Genomic DNA, 16051 nt, shown 5'->3' with positions numbered 1-16051 from the left:
AGCCCTTACTTGTGCAACTTATAACTTTATATTTCTCAAAGTCTTTGCAAGTCTTATACGAGTCTTTGTGTATGAATGACACACAGATTCTCTTTGTCTACAGGTGTGCTCACCTTGCACCCTGAGATGTGCCACAACAGAAGTTCCTTCTGCCTCACAGGAGTACATCCCCCCATCCTGGGGCTCCACACAGCTAATGTACAACCGCGCAACAGTCCAGTCCTGTTCCACTATCACCCTGCGACCGTCTGCTTGCACAGGTATGCTGTTTCGCTTCCATACGGCCTTGACTGGCCGGGAGTACTGACAGATGAACTCTGCAGGCTGGTTTTCTGCTACATGTTGGTCCTCCATGGCACTGACCACCTCCACATTAGGATCTATAGAGGGTTGGTGGTTGGGATAAGTAATATAAGACCCCAGTGCACTTTGAAGTAGAGTTCTTCACCTCAAGCCTCTTTCAGGTTTTGGGTGATATTTAATGTAATTTAAAACTAAAACACGAGCCTGGTGCTTTATTCAGTTTAAAACAGCAGCCTTTAAAACCTCACAATCTTAAGTCAGTGCTGTAGCTGTTTCTTTTTCTTTCACTTAAAAGTACTGAAATGTACATGTAAGTGTAACATCTTTTGCTTCTCTACTCCAAACTGACCAAGGACATGGTCAATTACAACCAGCACATGCCTAGTTGCAGTGTCAAGTCAAAGTAAGGCCAATTTATAAAAAAAAAGTTCATGCAGCACAACGAACAGTGAAGACTGATGAGTGTACAATTATCTGATTTAGAGTGCATGCAAGACAATTATTGTTTGCTCTTTGAATTTTTGGGCAAAAGGTTGCTTGCATAATTTCACTTAGATGCTTTGGCGCATCCACTAGGGCTTCAGTTTTATACATTTCTACCTCAGACAGATTAACAAACTGAATTGTAAAATGTATGCTGGGATAGTGATAGGCTGCATGTCCAATAATATGCAAAATAACAAAACAGACAAACAATATATTGACTTCCAAAGACACTTATTTGTGATGAATAATCTTATGTTTTTGAATTTAAATAATTTGAATGATTCATTTGGGAGTTTTCTCAGAAGAAAAGTGGCAGTAGAAAAATCTTCGTGTTGAGCCCTGGTCCATATACAAGCCCAAAATCAGTTTACTAATTTAATAATTAGTATGCCAACTTTGTAAGTAATTAGCAAGCCGTGATATTGCAGCCAAATCTACTGTTTTAGGTTAGAAACCAGAACGGGTCTTCTTGAAACCCATTTGTGTTCACTTTATCTTCAGTCATGTTGATAAAATTAAAACAAAAAAAGTCACAGGCCTACAAACCCGTTTACCTTTAACAGTAAGGGTGGCGCAGCTTTCTGCATCTTTGGTTTTGCATGTATACAGCCCTGCATCTCCTTCCTCCACCCTAAGGATGCGGAGCTGATGGACGGCTCTATCCTTGTAGAGCAGATACCGCCCCCCTGCCTTTATCATCGCTTCATCTTTGTACCAGCCGACAGAGGCCTCAGGGTCAGAAGTCATGCAGGACAGTGTGACTGTTTGACCCTCTTTGGCAGTTAAGTCCAGAGGCTTCTCTAAGAATACGACTATGGACAGGAGAAACCCAAACCCAAGTGCTGTCACATCATAATGTCTGCCTGAAGACTCTGAAACTTAAGACACTTGAAGCCATTGAACATATACTGTGGTACATTAAAAGAGCTTTACTGAGTGAAAAACTCATGTTTTAGCAATTAAGGGCAGGAATTAGAGAAAAGATTATGTCTGAACCAAAAATTGATGAAAACTACATCTCTTCCTCAAAAAACACAATGTTGGAGTGTAGCTGTAGAATGGCCAAAGCAAATGGAAAAGCAGCTAGAAGCCTTTTGTTATAATTGCGCAAAATGAGTGCAACTACTACCTAATTACAGACAGAAGTTTGCTTGCCAACAATGAGCGCTGTTAGCCATAATGTGTCTTTTACCTTTGGGTTTCTCCTGCACCAACAGGTAGGCGATACTCTTCTCAGGGCCAACCACAAAGGCTACATCACCTGAATCATCGGGTGTGACCATTTTCAGCACTAGGCTGTGTTCCCTCCCTCGGCAGCTGATTTGATTCAAGTCATTGTTTTGAAGGTGGTTGGAGCCGAGCCACCACTCAACATTCGTAACCCCTGTATGGGACATCTCACACTGGAAGATAGCATCCTCGCCCGTTATCACAGTCACATCCTTTAATTCTCTTGTGATTTTTACACATTCTGGGAATGGATGAAAGGAACGTGATGAAAAGGGACTATTGAGGATCTTCCGAAAAGTCAAAAGAGGTAAATATCCCACTACCGACTATCTACTAGAAGTGACTTAGAATGTGAGAGGATGTATTAATCCTACAAACAGTGTAGTTTATTATTAAAAACTTGGGATTTTGTTGTGACATTCCAGTTAAATCCCAAGAATGGAGGAGAGCATCATTCTATCTTAGTTCACTGATGTTTGCTTTACATACTACTTGGATCATGCCTGAGTGACAATATAAAAAGTAAAAGCTACTCAATGTATTCATAATTTGAATGCTAATACTAATATGTACTCTTGCTTCTGCAGGGGAACAGTGTAAAATGGAACCCATCTTTAAAGAAGAATCAAGAATTACCTTTGACGGTCAACATAGCTTTGCTTCGTTTGTCTCCTGCTTCACATATGTACTCGCCACCATCGTCCACTGATAGCTTATGGATTTCCAAGGTTTGGAATATGCCATCCTTCTTTATGGAATACTTCTTTCCATCAGATAGGACCTGAGTGTCCTTCTTCCAGGTCACATTGGCATCAGGGATTGAAGTTTCACAACATAATGAGGCACTGGCTCCCTCTGTGACTTCCTGGCTTGTTAACTCCTTCACAAATGATAGCACAGGGATTGCTGGCGGGAAACAGTGATACACAGAACACATTCTAAGATATGTGCAACACCCCAAACCTGCATATTAGAAGATCATGAGATGGTAATAAATTTTCTTCGTAGTTTCTAAATGCAGCCAGGGACAAGATAAGCCTAACCTTGGAATGCTTGAATCAGAAATTATGAAACTTTTTGAAGCACTTCTGTTACAGACAAAATTAATCACTGATAAGGAAAAAGGAATGAAGAATAGTCAACCTTCTAAATGTAATATCCAAACAAATAAAACTCATTATACTACCAAACAATGGTCAAGATAAGACAAATATTTGACAAGTGAAGATTAAACAGATAACATACATGCATGAAATGTTGTGCTTTCATTGTGGTGTAGATAAAGTGGCTGGTCACAAGTAATGTTTTTGCAATATGATGCGTTAAAGCATGCATCAAAGAATAATAAATGCAAGATATATTACATACATGGAATGTATTGAATATATTTATATGGATATAGGGTGATCACACACACAAACACTAAACACATGCACTAACAGTACATGTGTTCGAAACCCACCTGTGAAATAAAAGGTGTGAAATATAGCAAACTACTACTTAGAAAATCCAAATAATTCTTTAGTTTTACCTTTAACTGTAAGACAAGCAAAAGAAGTGTGTGCACCAACATGGAAGGACACCGTGCCCGAGTCTTTCTGGGTGACACTTCTTAGTGTAAGTGTGTGCCTTTTGCCTTCCATTCGGATTTCATTCATCTCATTGTTCTGTAGTGGAACGTCTTGCAGCGTCCACTGAACAATGAGTGCATTGTCATGAGAGACAAGGCATTCGAAATGAACGTCCTCGCTTTCATTGACAATGCAGCTCTTCAAGCCAGTTAAGATCATGATTTCAAGTTCTGAAAGCAAAATCAGGTTTCATTTTATCAGAAGTAGACAAGTCAAAAAATAGATAAATTTCCACAGTATCAATTTAACATCCATAATAATCTAAGTCTTTTCAACTAAATTCACAGCAGGTCATGACAGAAATAGCTATCCTTTATATAAAAATAAATGTTAAACTGCTAAGGGAAAAATGTATAATGTTATGTATATTGCATAAAAACTCTACTTAATCTAGCAGAATGAAATAGGAGTGCATTGAAGAAAGGTTGTGCAAGGTTTAATGAAATTTTATGTGCAAAACCACGTGCACAGAGAAGGTGGTACAAGCATACCATAAGAAAGGATGATTGGCATAGTACTTAGAATGGTATGGAGTAGATGCGTGAGCATCAAAAAAGGATGATCAGGTAAAGTTAGGAGGGATGAGGACTTTTACAAGGTGGTTCATACCCTTCACAGCAAGTTTGGCAGATGTCCGATCATGTTCTGTTTCACAGCAGTACTCTCCAGCGTCTCCTCCTTGCAGCTTGTAAATGATAAGCTCAGCAACAGCCCCATCTTGCTTCAGCTGATATTTGTTGCTTGCTTCTATTACACTCTTGTCTTTCCTCCAGATGACTCTGGCTCCAGCTTTATCAAGTTCACATCGAAAAACTGCATTTTCCCCAGCTTCACTTTCCAAATTTTTCAGAAATGATTTGAAAAGAACTGGCAGTGCTGCAAATGGTGAGTAAACATGTGTTTAAGGTCATCATGAAGAAACGGCTTCAAATGATACAGGAAACAAAGACGGTTCAATCCAAGCCTACCCTTAACTTCCAGATATGCAATGCTTTGGCGTTCTCCAGTGTCACAGATATAGTCACCAGAGTCCTCAGGTTCAAGGTCATGTATGAACAGTTGGGCACGGTGGCCATCTTGCTTGAATTCATATTTAGCACAGGGGCATAGGCCAATTTCACCCCTGCGCCACTCAACTGGAATGTCTGCTTTGGAGAGCTCACACTGGAAGCTGATGCTCTCTCCCTCAACAGCTGTCTGGTTTTTCAGTGCTTGTGTGAAGATGGCTGGAAGTGCTGCCAATGCAAATAGTGGTATAAGATGCAAGAGATTAATTCTGTAGAGTTATAAAAAGATTTTCCAGACAAGTAAAACCTGAAGGCAACAGTTCAAACAAACATTATAGTACACCAACAGGATACGATTAAATTTCTTTCTTAAGCTTTATCTTCATAATAAGCTGTGGAAGCATTCATACTTCACAAACACAGGGTGTGACAATGCAGTTCAAAGATGGATTAGAATGATAGAAAAATTTATGAAGCAGTTGGTCTTCTCCTACCATTAACCTTGACACTGGCTGTGGTAATGCTGTCTCCGCAGTCACAAGCATAGTCTCCAGAATCTTCAGGTTTGACATCAGTGATCTTCAGCTCAACAGTAGAGCCAACTTGCTTGATGAGGTAGTTTCCTCCAGAATGGATCACCTGTGTTCCTTTCCTCCAAACCACAGGAACTTCAGATTTTGAGAGTTCACATCGCAAAGTAACACTGTCCCCTTCCTGAATCTCTTGGTTCTGTAGCTCACGTTTGAAGACCACTGGTAATGCTGAGGAATCGGGCAAAGTTGTTGAACCAGCAACAGGATCTTGTGAGATTAAGTTTACACTTTGCATCAAAAATATTCTTTTCACTGATAGATGTAAAACATTCTTCTACAATGGCTTAACTTATATTTTGACCACCTTCTAAGATGTTTAACTAAAACAACCACCATGATGTAAATGGGAAAACGATAAACTAGACAAACAACTTAGTACATTAGAATAGCCAAATAAACAGCACTATACACTACCCTACATTAAATGAAGACATTATTAATGGACAGCTGTTTAGATCAGAAAACAGGAAGTTTCTTCATTGTTGAAGACGGCTCAAATAAAAGATGAGTCCTACCATTGACTTTGATGTTAGCAGTGCAGATGTTGTCTCCACAATCACAAACATAATCTCCAGCGTCTTCAGGTTTGACATCAGGGATCTTCAGCTCAACAGTAGAGCCAACTTGCTTGATGATATACTTGCCTCCAGAATGGATCACCTGTGACCCTTTCCTCCAAACCACAGGAACTCCAGGTTTGGAGAGTTCACAGTGCAAAGTGACACTGTCCCCCTCTTGAAGCTGTTGGTTCTGCAGCTCACGCTTGAAGACCACTGGTAATGCTGAGGAATCAGGCAAAGTTGTTGAACCAGGAACAGGATCTTGTGAGATTAATTTGTCATTGTTAGGTCTTTGAGGGTTCAAATAAAAGCTCAGTCCTACCATTGACTTTGATGTTAGCAGTGGTGATGTTGTCTCCACAATCACAAGCATAGTCTCCAGCATCTTCAGGTTTAACATCAGTGATCTTCAGCTCAACAGTAGAGCCAACTTGCTTGATGAGGTACTTTCCTCCAGAATGGATCACTTGTGACCCTTTCCTCCAAACCACAGGAACTCCAGGTTTGGAGAGCTCACACTGGAAGATGATGCTTTCTCCTTCAATAGCTGTCTGGTTTTTCAGCTCTTGTGTGAAGGTGGCTGGAAGAGCTGCCAATTCAGAGAGTGGTATAAGATGCCAGAGATTTAGTTCTATACATTTAGATGAGGTAAAAAAAACATTTTCCAGAGAAGTAAGATCAATACAATACAAATGCAATGGTCCAAACAATGGTTACAATTAAATCCTTTTTTTGGCCTTAACTTCATATTAAATTGGGGAATCATTCGCACTTTACAACCAAGAAATGCATGTGACAATGCATTTCAAAGATGGATTAGAATGATGGAAAAATTCATGAAACAGTTGGTCTTCTCCTACCGTTAACCTTGACATTGGCAGTTGTCATGCTGTCTCCGCAATCACAAACATAATCTCCAGCATCTTCAGGTTTGACATCAGTGATCTTCAGCTCAACAGTAGAGCCAACTTGCTTGATGAGGTAGTTTCCTCCAGAATGGATCACCTGTGTTCCTTTCCTCCAAACCACAGGAACTTCAGATTTTGAGAGTTCACATCGCAAAGTAACACTGTCCCCTTCCTGAATCTCTTGGTTCTGTAGCTCACGTTTGAAGACCACTGGTAATGCTGAGGAATCGGGCAAAGTTGTTGAACCAGCAACAGGATCTTGTGAGATTAAGTTTACACTTTGCATCAAAAATATTCTTTTCACTGATAGATGTAAAACATTCTTCTACAATGGCTTAACTTATATTTTGACCACCTTCTAAGATGTTTAACTAAAACAACCACCATGATGTAAATGGGAAAACGATAAACTAGACAAACAAATGACACTAGAACAAGCAGTGGTGCAGATAAAGTTGAAGGAGAAAATGGATCAATGGCCATTGATTTTTAAGTGAAAGAATATAAGTAAAACAAAAATAAAACAAAATCAGATTATCAACATGTGCTTCACTTATACTTATGCAAAGACTTTTTTAAAACATAAAAGATGAACAGTTATTTTGCTTAAGTTTGTCTGGTAATAAATGTACGAGCAGCAGTACTGAAAATTGTCCAAAAAAGAATGCTTAAAGAGAATATCCAAAGGATTTTTGATGCATGGGTGAGAAGTTTAAATACTTATCAACAAAATAAAGACATACCACAACAAAGTGTGCACAAAAACACTATCGTAATGCAAAAGCGAATGTGTGGCCACATGCTGTTCCATTCAAAAGAATACATTACTGAACATTTTGACTGGGATTCACATTTCCATTAGCACATAAACGTGCTGCACGACAGGCAGGAAATATACATCAGTTTCATACCACTGAGCTCTGCCTGTTTCTCTTTCTTCTGCTTCTGGAAGTCTGATTCAAGGGCAGCAGAAGGACGGAGGAACTTTAGAGCTGTGATAAAAGACACATTCATGTAAACTGCAACCCTTGGCCAAAACCGTAAGGATCTTAAAACACAAATAGCAACGCCTGTATCAGCCATGTTGGACAATAGAGGCATATACAGAACAAGCAGACATCCTATATTAAAATGTATTTTACAGAAGCATTCATGCATGTTGATAAATGAAAGCCCCCAAAGCCTGACTGATTTCTCACTGACAGATAGAATGGCCAACAAGAAATCAAGCTGCTGACCAAAGAAAACAAAGCACGGACAGTCATTCCGCACATTCGCTCTGTACAATCAACTGATGCCCCCTGCTCAGTAGTCTGCTTTTGAAGTCCTGGTTGGTATGAGGGTGTATGGGCCTTCAGAACTGTGAAAAAAAACATTTTGCTGATGGAATAACAGACAATGAAATCTCAAACAAGCATAAACGTGCTGCACGACAGGCAGGAAATATACATCAGTTTCATACCACTGAGCTCTGCCTGTTTCTCTTTCTTCTGCTTCTGGAAGTCTGATTCAAGGGCAGCAGAAGGACGGAGGAACTTTAGAGCTGTGATAAAAGACACATTCATGTAAACTGCAACCCTTGGCCAAAACCGTAAGGATCTTAAAACACAAATAGCAACGCCTGTATCAGCCATGTTGGACAATAGAGGCATATACAGAACAAGCAGACATCCTATATTAAAATGTATTTTACAGAAGCATTCATGCATGTTGATAAATGAAAGCCCCCAAAGCCTGACTGATTTCTCACTGACAGATAGAATGGCCAACAAGAAATCAAGCTGCTGACCAAAGAAAACAAAGCACGGACAGTCATTCCGCACATTCGCTCTGTACAATCAACTGATGCCCCCTGCTCAGTAGTCTGCTTTTGAAGTCCTGGTTGGTATGAGGGTGTATGGGCCTTCAGAACTGTGACAAAAAACATTTTGCTGATGGAATAACAGACAATGAAATCTCAAAGAAGACATGTGTCCAAAGCTTGGAACACATGCAAGTTCTTTGTCAAGTAGTGTAATATGTGTCGAGTTACTCTACTGTGTATTGCGACTCAAGTCAGTCTAGTGCTGAAGCCTTAAACCCTTATCTGTGTTCCACATATGAACCACACTAAACTGAAGAGGCTGCAAGCTGGAAGAAACCGACAGACAGCGATGATGAAAAGTTTAAGGCAGTTCCAAAACAGATGTCTGACAGACTATGACATTACAGCACAGCAGGCAGAGCCACAGCAGGATACAACAAATTATCTAAAAGTTATATTTAACCATATACAGAATTATTCTGTTTCCCATGAAAAACTTTTTCAGTTAAGTTTTTTTTTCCGCTTTGATATGTCATCTGCAAGAGCGTAATTTTGTGCTACACACTTGAAACAATTACATTTTGTTCATTACTGTAGCATATAAGTGGAATCTTAACAAATGCAACAAATAAAACTACTAACAACACTAAACAACAATATTCATCAACATGAAACAAGCAATATTAAATTGTATAACACTGTTTTTTTGAAAACAGTTGTTTGTCAGAATAGTGCAGCTTGGGTGGGGGGAGTAATTAATGGTTAAAAAATCCCAGAAAGAATAAGAATGATTCATACCCTTGATCTTCATATTGGCTGTGGTTGCCTTGTCTCCACATACACATGTGTAGTCTCCTTCATCTTCAGATTTGAGATCTGTGATCTTCAGCTCCACCTTTGAGGCAATCTGCCTGATGACGTACTTTCCTTCAGGTTGGATAACATGGCTTCCTTTTTTCCACTGCACAGGGACACCAGGTTTGGAAAGCTCGCAGGACAGAGTAGCACTGCCTCCTATATCACACTCCAGGTTTTGCAGCTCATGTATGAAGACCACTGGTAGTGCTGAGGAACCGTGAAAAGTTGTTGGAACCATGTTACACAAACGACTCAGGACAACATCCAAGAACTGGATTGAACAGAAGTCTTTCCAGTCTTCTAGTCTAGTTTTCTAGTTTTGAAGTCATTAAGCCCACCAATCAAGCAAATTATTTATTTAAAAACAGCCATTAGTGTAATAAGAAAAAATCCTGATCAATGATAACTTCAGGGCACAGTAGAGTATGGTGTTGAATGTAATACCCTACATTTAATCACAATTAAAAAAAGATGTCATTCCTACCATTGACGGTAATGGTAGATGAGGTCTTGTTAAACCCACAATCACAACTATAGACTCCAGCATCTTCAGGTTTGACATCAGTGATCTTCAGCTCAAAAACAGAACCAACTTGCTTGATATGGTATTTCTCTCCAGAATGGATCACTTGTGTTCCTTTCCTCCAAACCACAGGCACTCCTGGTTTGGAGAGCTCACAATGAAGAGTAACACTGTCTGCCTCTTGACACTCCTGGTTTTGTAGTTCTCGTTTAAAGGTCAATGCTAAGAAGCAATTGATGTTTAAACAGGTTGTTAGTGTAATGCACTTTGCACAAAATGTAAAAGCACAACATGAAAAAACATTCAAAAACCTCCCAAAGAAAACAAGAGACATAAGATCACAAAAACTGTGAACATCTTACAGGACAAGATTACCAGATATTTGTATTAGTGAAGTTAACCTACTAATGCCACATAATGCTATAATATCTATATAAGTTCCCTTCAAGCGACTAACCAGTAAAGGTCAAAATATAAAAAGTCTTTGTACTCAGTAAAATACGGAAGTCCTAAGAAGCCATGGATTATGATTATTTTTCTTTCTTGTATTCTGGTGATCACGACATAACAAAAGTTGTTTTCTCATTATCACGACTTAATAAAAGTTGTTTTTGTTATCACGACATAATTTTCTCATGATCTCGTGGCTTTTCATACCACTGCTATGCTGATAACACTCAACTCTACCTCTCATTCCATCCTGATGATCCGACGATAGCTGCTCGCATTTCAGCTTGTCTAACAGACATTTCTTGCTGGATGACGGACCATCACCTTCAACTCAACCTGGCTAAGACAGAACTGCTTGTGGTTCCATCAAACCCATCGTTTCATCACAATTTTTATTGTGCCATCCCAAAGAAGCACAAAATCACTTTTACGGACTTTTAAATTAAATGTTCCCTCCTGGTGGAATGACCTGCCCAACTCAATCCGAGCAGCTGAGTCCTTAGCCATCTTCAAGAATCGGCTAAAAACACATCTCTTCCATCTTTATTTGACCTTCTAACTTTAGAACTCTCTATTCTAATTCTATTCTTTAAAAAAAAAAAAAACACATGTCCCTTTTAGACTTGCACTCTTATTAATTTGCTGCTTGTTTTCTTAAAAAAAAAAAAAAACTAACACTAGCTTTCTAATCTTTTCGTATTCTATCTGTTTTCTTTTCATTTATTATACAATTAACAAAAGCAAAAAAATACCTCTAACACTAGCTTGCGCTATTCTTTTTCTATTCTATCTGTTTTCTTTTTATTTATTATATGATTTTTTTTTAAAAACTTGCTATGTGTACTGTGTTAAGCTAACTGAGACTTGTTATAGCACTTGCATATCATTGCTCTTGTTGATTTTGATTGGTTCCATTGTCCTCATTTGTAAGTCGCTTTGGATAAAAGCATCTAGTAAATGACTAAATGTAAATGTATAATGCACTACAACACTGAGGTGCAAATATTTGCCACTATTTGCAGTAAGTATAAATATAGCATCTTCTATTGCACTTTTTGCAAAGAAAATAATAATTTACTAACTGCTTGTTTTCTTTAAAAAAAAGAAAAAAGAAAAGAAGTTTTCTTTTTGTATTCTATCTGTTTTCTTTTTATTTATTATATAATTGTAAAAACCCTTGCTACGTGTACTGCGTTAAGCTAACTGAGACTTGTTATAGCACTTGTATATCATTGCTCTTTTGTTGATTTTGATTGCTTCCATTGTCCTCATTTGTAAGTCGCTTTGGATAAAAGCGTCTGCTAAAATGACTAAATGTGATCACGACTTCATTTTCTTGTGATCTCGATTCTCGATATAACAAAAGTTGTGTTTTTTTTAGAATGATTGTTTGATTTTTAAAACAATGCATCGTGAGTCTACTGTTGCTATAGTAATGAACGCAACTTTGACGTGCATCCGATCAACAGATAAACTGTACTAATACTGCATGTTGTGGATATTTCAGCAAATTTTGCTTCGCTTGGTAATAACGTCTACAATAAATAAATAAATATAGGCTAATCAATCACTGCTGACAACATTGGTTTTAATAAGCAATACATTTAGTATCACACCGAACACCACTGCGGTAGTGATATAATCATATTTATTCAAGCATTTAACATTTATAAGTTAATTAAATGTCAGTAATGAACAATACTGCACAAATTATAGCAATCACGAAGAAGGTCCACTCTGTCCCAAACGCGTAGAGTAAAGTAGATAATAGTATACAACACCCCATTGGTTATAATCAGTTCTATACTGCCACCTGTTGGTGCAGTTGTGTGACTTAGAGAACAACTTTTCTTATGTCAAGATCACGAGAAAACAATTTTCGTTATGTCAAGATCACGAGAAAATTAAGTTGTGATCACGAGAAAACAAGAAAGAAAAATAATAATCATTCATGGCCTCTTAGGACTTCCGTAGTAAAGAGTGAACATGAAAAAATAAGTCAAACCGAATTAATTTCATACCCTTGATCTTAATGTTTGTTGTAGTCTTTTTGTCCCCACACAAACATGTATATTGTCCAGCATCATCAGGTCTGAAGTCAGCAATTTTCAACTCAACAGTAGCCCCATCTTGTTTGATGTGGTACTTTTCTCCAGAATGGAGCACCTGCGTTCCTTTCTTCCAAACAACAGGAACTCCAGGCTTTGAGAGTTCACAGTGAAGAGTAACGCAGTCTCCTTCGTTACACTCTTGGCTTTGTAGCTCATGTCTGAAGACCACTGGTAATGCTGAAGAGCAATTGCGTGATGACATAAATTTAAGGTGTATAAAAATTAGTAAAAATCTGTACACATGCATTGACATTTTATTGTATCGCTTGATCTGAGTACTAATAAATTGAATTAAAGTAAGCAAAAAAATGATAGAAATCAATGAATGGATGCATGTAAATTAATAATCTTTTATCCATACCACTGACAACAACATTTGCTGTTGTTTTTTCGTTTCCACATTCACAGGAATATACTCCACTGTCCTCAGTCACTAAGTCTGAAATCTGTAGCTCACACATGGTGTCCCTCTGCGTTATCTGATATCTTCCCCCATGTTTCAGACTTTCAGTTCCCTTTTTCCATTGCACTTGGCAGCCAGGTTTTGAGAGCTCACAGGAAAGTAAGACTTTCCCACCTTCAGTAACCTGCTGGTTCTTCATTTGCCCCTTAAACCTAGCTGGTACCACTGGAGAATGAACAAGCATCATATAAAATGCTGAAGAGCAATTATGTGATGACATAAATTAAAGGTGTGTAAAAATTAGTAGTTTCTTGACTACACATGCATTGACATTTTAGTGTATCGCTTGATCTTAGTGCTAAAATAAATTGAATTAAAGGTTTTTTTTATCAAAAAAAAAAAAAGTCTAAATCAATAAATGGATGCATGTAAATGAATAGGCTTTTATCCATACCACTGACAACAACATTTGCTGTTGTTTTTTCGTTTCCACATTCACAGGAATATACTCCACTGTCCTCAGTCACTAAGTCTGAAATCTGTAGCTCACACATGGTGTCCCTCTGCGTTATCTGATATCTTCCCCCATGTTTCAGACTTTCAGTTCCCTTTTTCCATTGCACTTGGCAGCCAGGTTTTGAGAGCTCACAGGAAAGTAAGACTTTCCCACCTTCAGTAACCTGCTGGTTCTTCATTTGCCCCTTAAACCTAGCTGGTACCACTGGAGAATGAACAAGCATCATATAAGTAAAATTCTTCTTCATAGTTTTAGCATCCATAAGACAGGATAGAAGATCACTAGGATGAGATTATGAGGGTTTGACATGGAAGCTAGGATAAGCCGAAAATGTTCTATAATCACAGAAATATTAAAACAAACAGAAACAATTCCAACACATCCATTGCACCAGGACTACATGAATATATATATACATACAAAGTCCAGACAAGACTGAACCTCACAAACCAAGACAAAACACAAAAGTGCAAGTGCCATTTCTAAAATTTGACAATTTGACAGACTGCTGAAAGACACCACCTGGAAATCACACAACAGCTTCTTTATAAAAACTAACTGATCTGTCCAATAAAACCTAAATTATATTCCAGATAACTAAGACAAGCATTCTAATGGTGCATTATCACCATGTGCAGACTCCATAGTACAAAGTGTGTGGACCCAAATAAATTAATGAAATGTTCCTATCATGACAGTTGTTGAACTATTCCAGCATTTCTGGAAATAAAAGACTATTTAACCAGATTTTCACCAAACTGAGTTGCTAGAAATCTAAATGACATGTAGAGTACCAACCTAATTGTAAAAGTACAATATAGAAGTACCAATTCTTTGAACTGAGGTGATCATCTGCTGACACAGCAATGCATGAGACTATCAGCAAAATGCCTGGCAGTAGCAGCGCCACACAGGAACCAAAAGTGAAACGTCAAATGCAGAAATACAACACATATGGTGAATCAAATTAAAAACTGTACTTACCAGAAATATTTTCAAAGACCACTGAGACATCAAAAGAGACTACATCAAAGCTTTAAACATACAGTAAAAAACACTAGAGTGTATCCATTTAAGAATATAAGATTCTCTGGCTTCAAGTTCTTTTCTAGATAAGATAATACTTTGCTATAAACAGCAAGAAAGAGAGAATTCTGATTTCTGTGGAAAGTGGAAAGCCAGGTTCTTACCTTTCACTGTCAATTTGGCTCTACTCTTCGTAGAGCCAATGTCACAGGTGTATACCTCGCTGTCACTCTTCTCCAGATCCTTCACTTTGAGGATGAGGACAGTTCCCTTTTGCATAAACTCATACCTTCCTCCAGCCCTAATCTCCTTTGTTCCTTTAAGCCAGGTGACTTCAGAGGCAGGTTGGGCTGTCTCACAATCAAAGGAGACAGCACTCTTCTCTTCTGCAGTGGCATCCTTTAGCTCACGAATGAATTTGTTGGCCAGTTCTACAGAGGGGATGAAATACTAAGGTAAATATATCTCCTCTTTAGGCTTGTGGGATTTCCCCTGTTGTGTGTTTAAAGAAAGGATGACAGAATCTAAAACCATAAGTTTTAAAAACCTTGCCTTTGATCTCCAGTTTAGCCTTGGAGGTTGGACCACCGGTGACCTCACAGCTGTATTCTCCAGAGTCTTTTTCAGTGACGTTGCGGATTGTCAGCTTTACAAGCGTCTGCTCCTGACTGATTTCGTATTTCTGGCTTTTTCTGATAGACTTGCCATCCTTTGACCACTTCACTTCCAGTCCAGATTGAGAAAGGTCACAGGAGAATGTGGCATCTTCACCAATTTTGGCACTGACACCCTGAAGCTCTTTAGATATGGTAGGAGCTTCACCTAGCTCCCAAAAATAAAATACACCTTGATCAAGCAAAACCGTATATGTGTAAAAGCTATAATTCAATTCATGCTCTTATTTTCATTGCATTCCCCCGCTTACCCTCAACAGTAAGTGTTGCCTTTGAGCACAAATCCTTGAGCGTGAAGACCACCTCACCAGAATCAGAAGCTGAGACAGCTTTGATTGTTAAGGTATACTTGCGCCCTTTGCTGCTTATCTGGAAACGGCCTCCATCAGTGACAGGTTGGCCTTTTAGGCTCCAGGTGCACTTCTCTGAACTTTCTCGGGACAAGATACACTCGAATGTGCAGTTTTCACCTGCTTTGGCCTCTACCGACTTAAAACGCTTGGTGATCCCGATGTGGATATCTGGGGTCAACAGCAAAAACATTATTGAAAAACACTAGCAACTTCATCATCTGTTTTCATAAAAACATAAAGGATAAAACTACAACAAAAAGACACTACAGTGTCATTGTAGCACAACAGTAGTACATAAGTTTGTTGTCATACCTCTAATAGTGACCTTGGACTTGGAGAGGTCTGTGCCAAGATCACAGCTGTACTCCCCGGCATCAGCTTGCGTGACATCATGGATAGTAAGTCCCAAGGTCTTACCATCATGGAGGAGCTCATACTTTTTGCCTGCTGACAGGACTGTACCATCTTTGCGCCACACAGGGGCCACTCTGGGCTTTGAGGCTTCACACTTAAGGGTAACTGTACCCTTCTCCTCTGCAACTACATCATCCAGCAACTTCAGGAAGATGGCTTTCTTCTCTGGATGTCAATAAATAAAAAGTGCATTAAGCCAA

At 38.7% G+C, this 16051-nt stretch overlaps 1 protein-coding gene across 1 annotated transcript in view; it reads right to left on the bottom strand.

Moving 5' to 3' along the window:
* The window catches only part of LOC107718040 (obscurin-like), a 52074-nt gene that overhangs the window by 17029 nt on the left and 18994 nt on the right, over positions 1-16051 (bottom strand). The window contains exons 32-51 of the mRNA XM_016524978.1: positions 15750-16016; positions 15336-15605; positions 14963-15232; positions 14575-14841; positions 13538-13588; positions 13042-13092; positions 9865-10041; positions 9321-9587; positions 8181-8261; positions 7630-7710; positions 7351-7361; positions 6671-7043; positions 6133-6399; positions 5766-6032; positions 5152-5418; positions 4619-4885; positions 4260-4526; positions 3551-3820; positions 2656-2925; positions 1982-2260 (exon numbers count right to left, since the gene is read on the bottom strand). Coding sequence (XP_016380464.1) covers positions 1982-2260; positions 2656-2925; positions 3551-3820; positions 4260-4526; positions 4619-4885; positions 5152-5418; positions 5766-6032; positions 6133-6399; positions 6671-7043; positions 7351-7361; positions 7630-7710; positions 8181-8261; positions 9321-9587; positions 9865-10041; positions 13042-13092; positions 13538-13588; positions 14575-14841; positions 14963-15232; positions 15336-15605; positions 15750-16016 — 4320 coding nt within the window. The remainder of the gene's footprint in view (positions 1-1981; positions 2261-2655; positions 2926-3550; positions 3821-4259; positions 4527-4618; positions 4886-5151; positions 5419-5765; positions 6033-6132; positions 6400-6670; positions 7044-7350; positions 7362-7629; positions 7711-8180; positions 8262-9320; positions 9588-9864; positions 10042-13041; positions 13093-13537; positions 13589-14574; positions 14842-14962; positions 15233-15335; positions 15606-15749; positions 16017-16051) is intronic.

Source organism: Sinocyclocheilus rhinocerous, unplaced genomic scaffold (assembly GCF_001515625.1).
Source record: "Sinocyclocheilus rhinocerous isolate Xijiao unplaced genomic scaffold, SAMN03320098_v1.1 scaffold1694, whole genome shotgun sequence".
Taxonomy (NCBI): Eukaryota; Metazoa; Chordata; class Actinopteri; order Cypriniformes; family Cyprinidae; genus Sinocyclocheilus; species Sinocyclocheilus rhinocerous.
The sequence above is the reverse complement of the archived record's forward strand: the minus strand, read 5'-3'. Positions and strand labels throughout refer to the sequence as shown.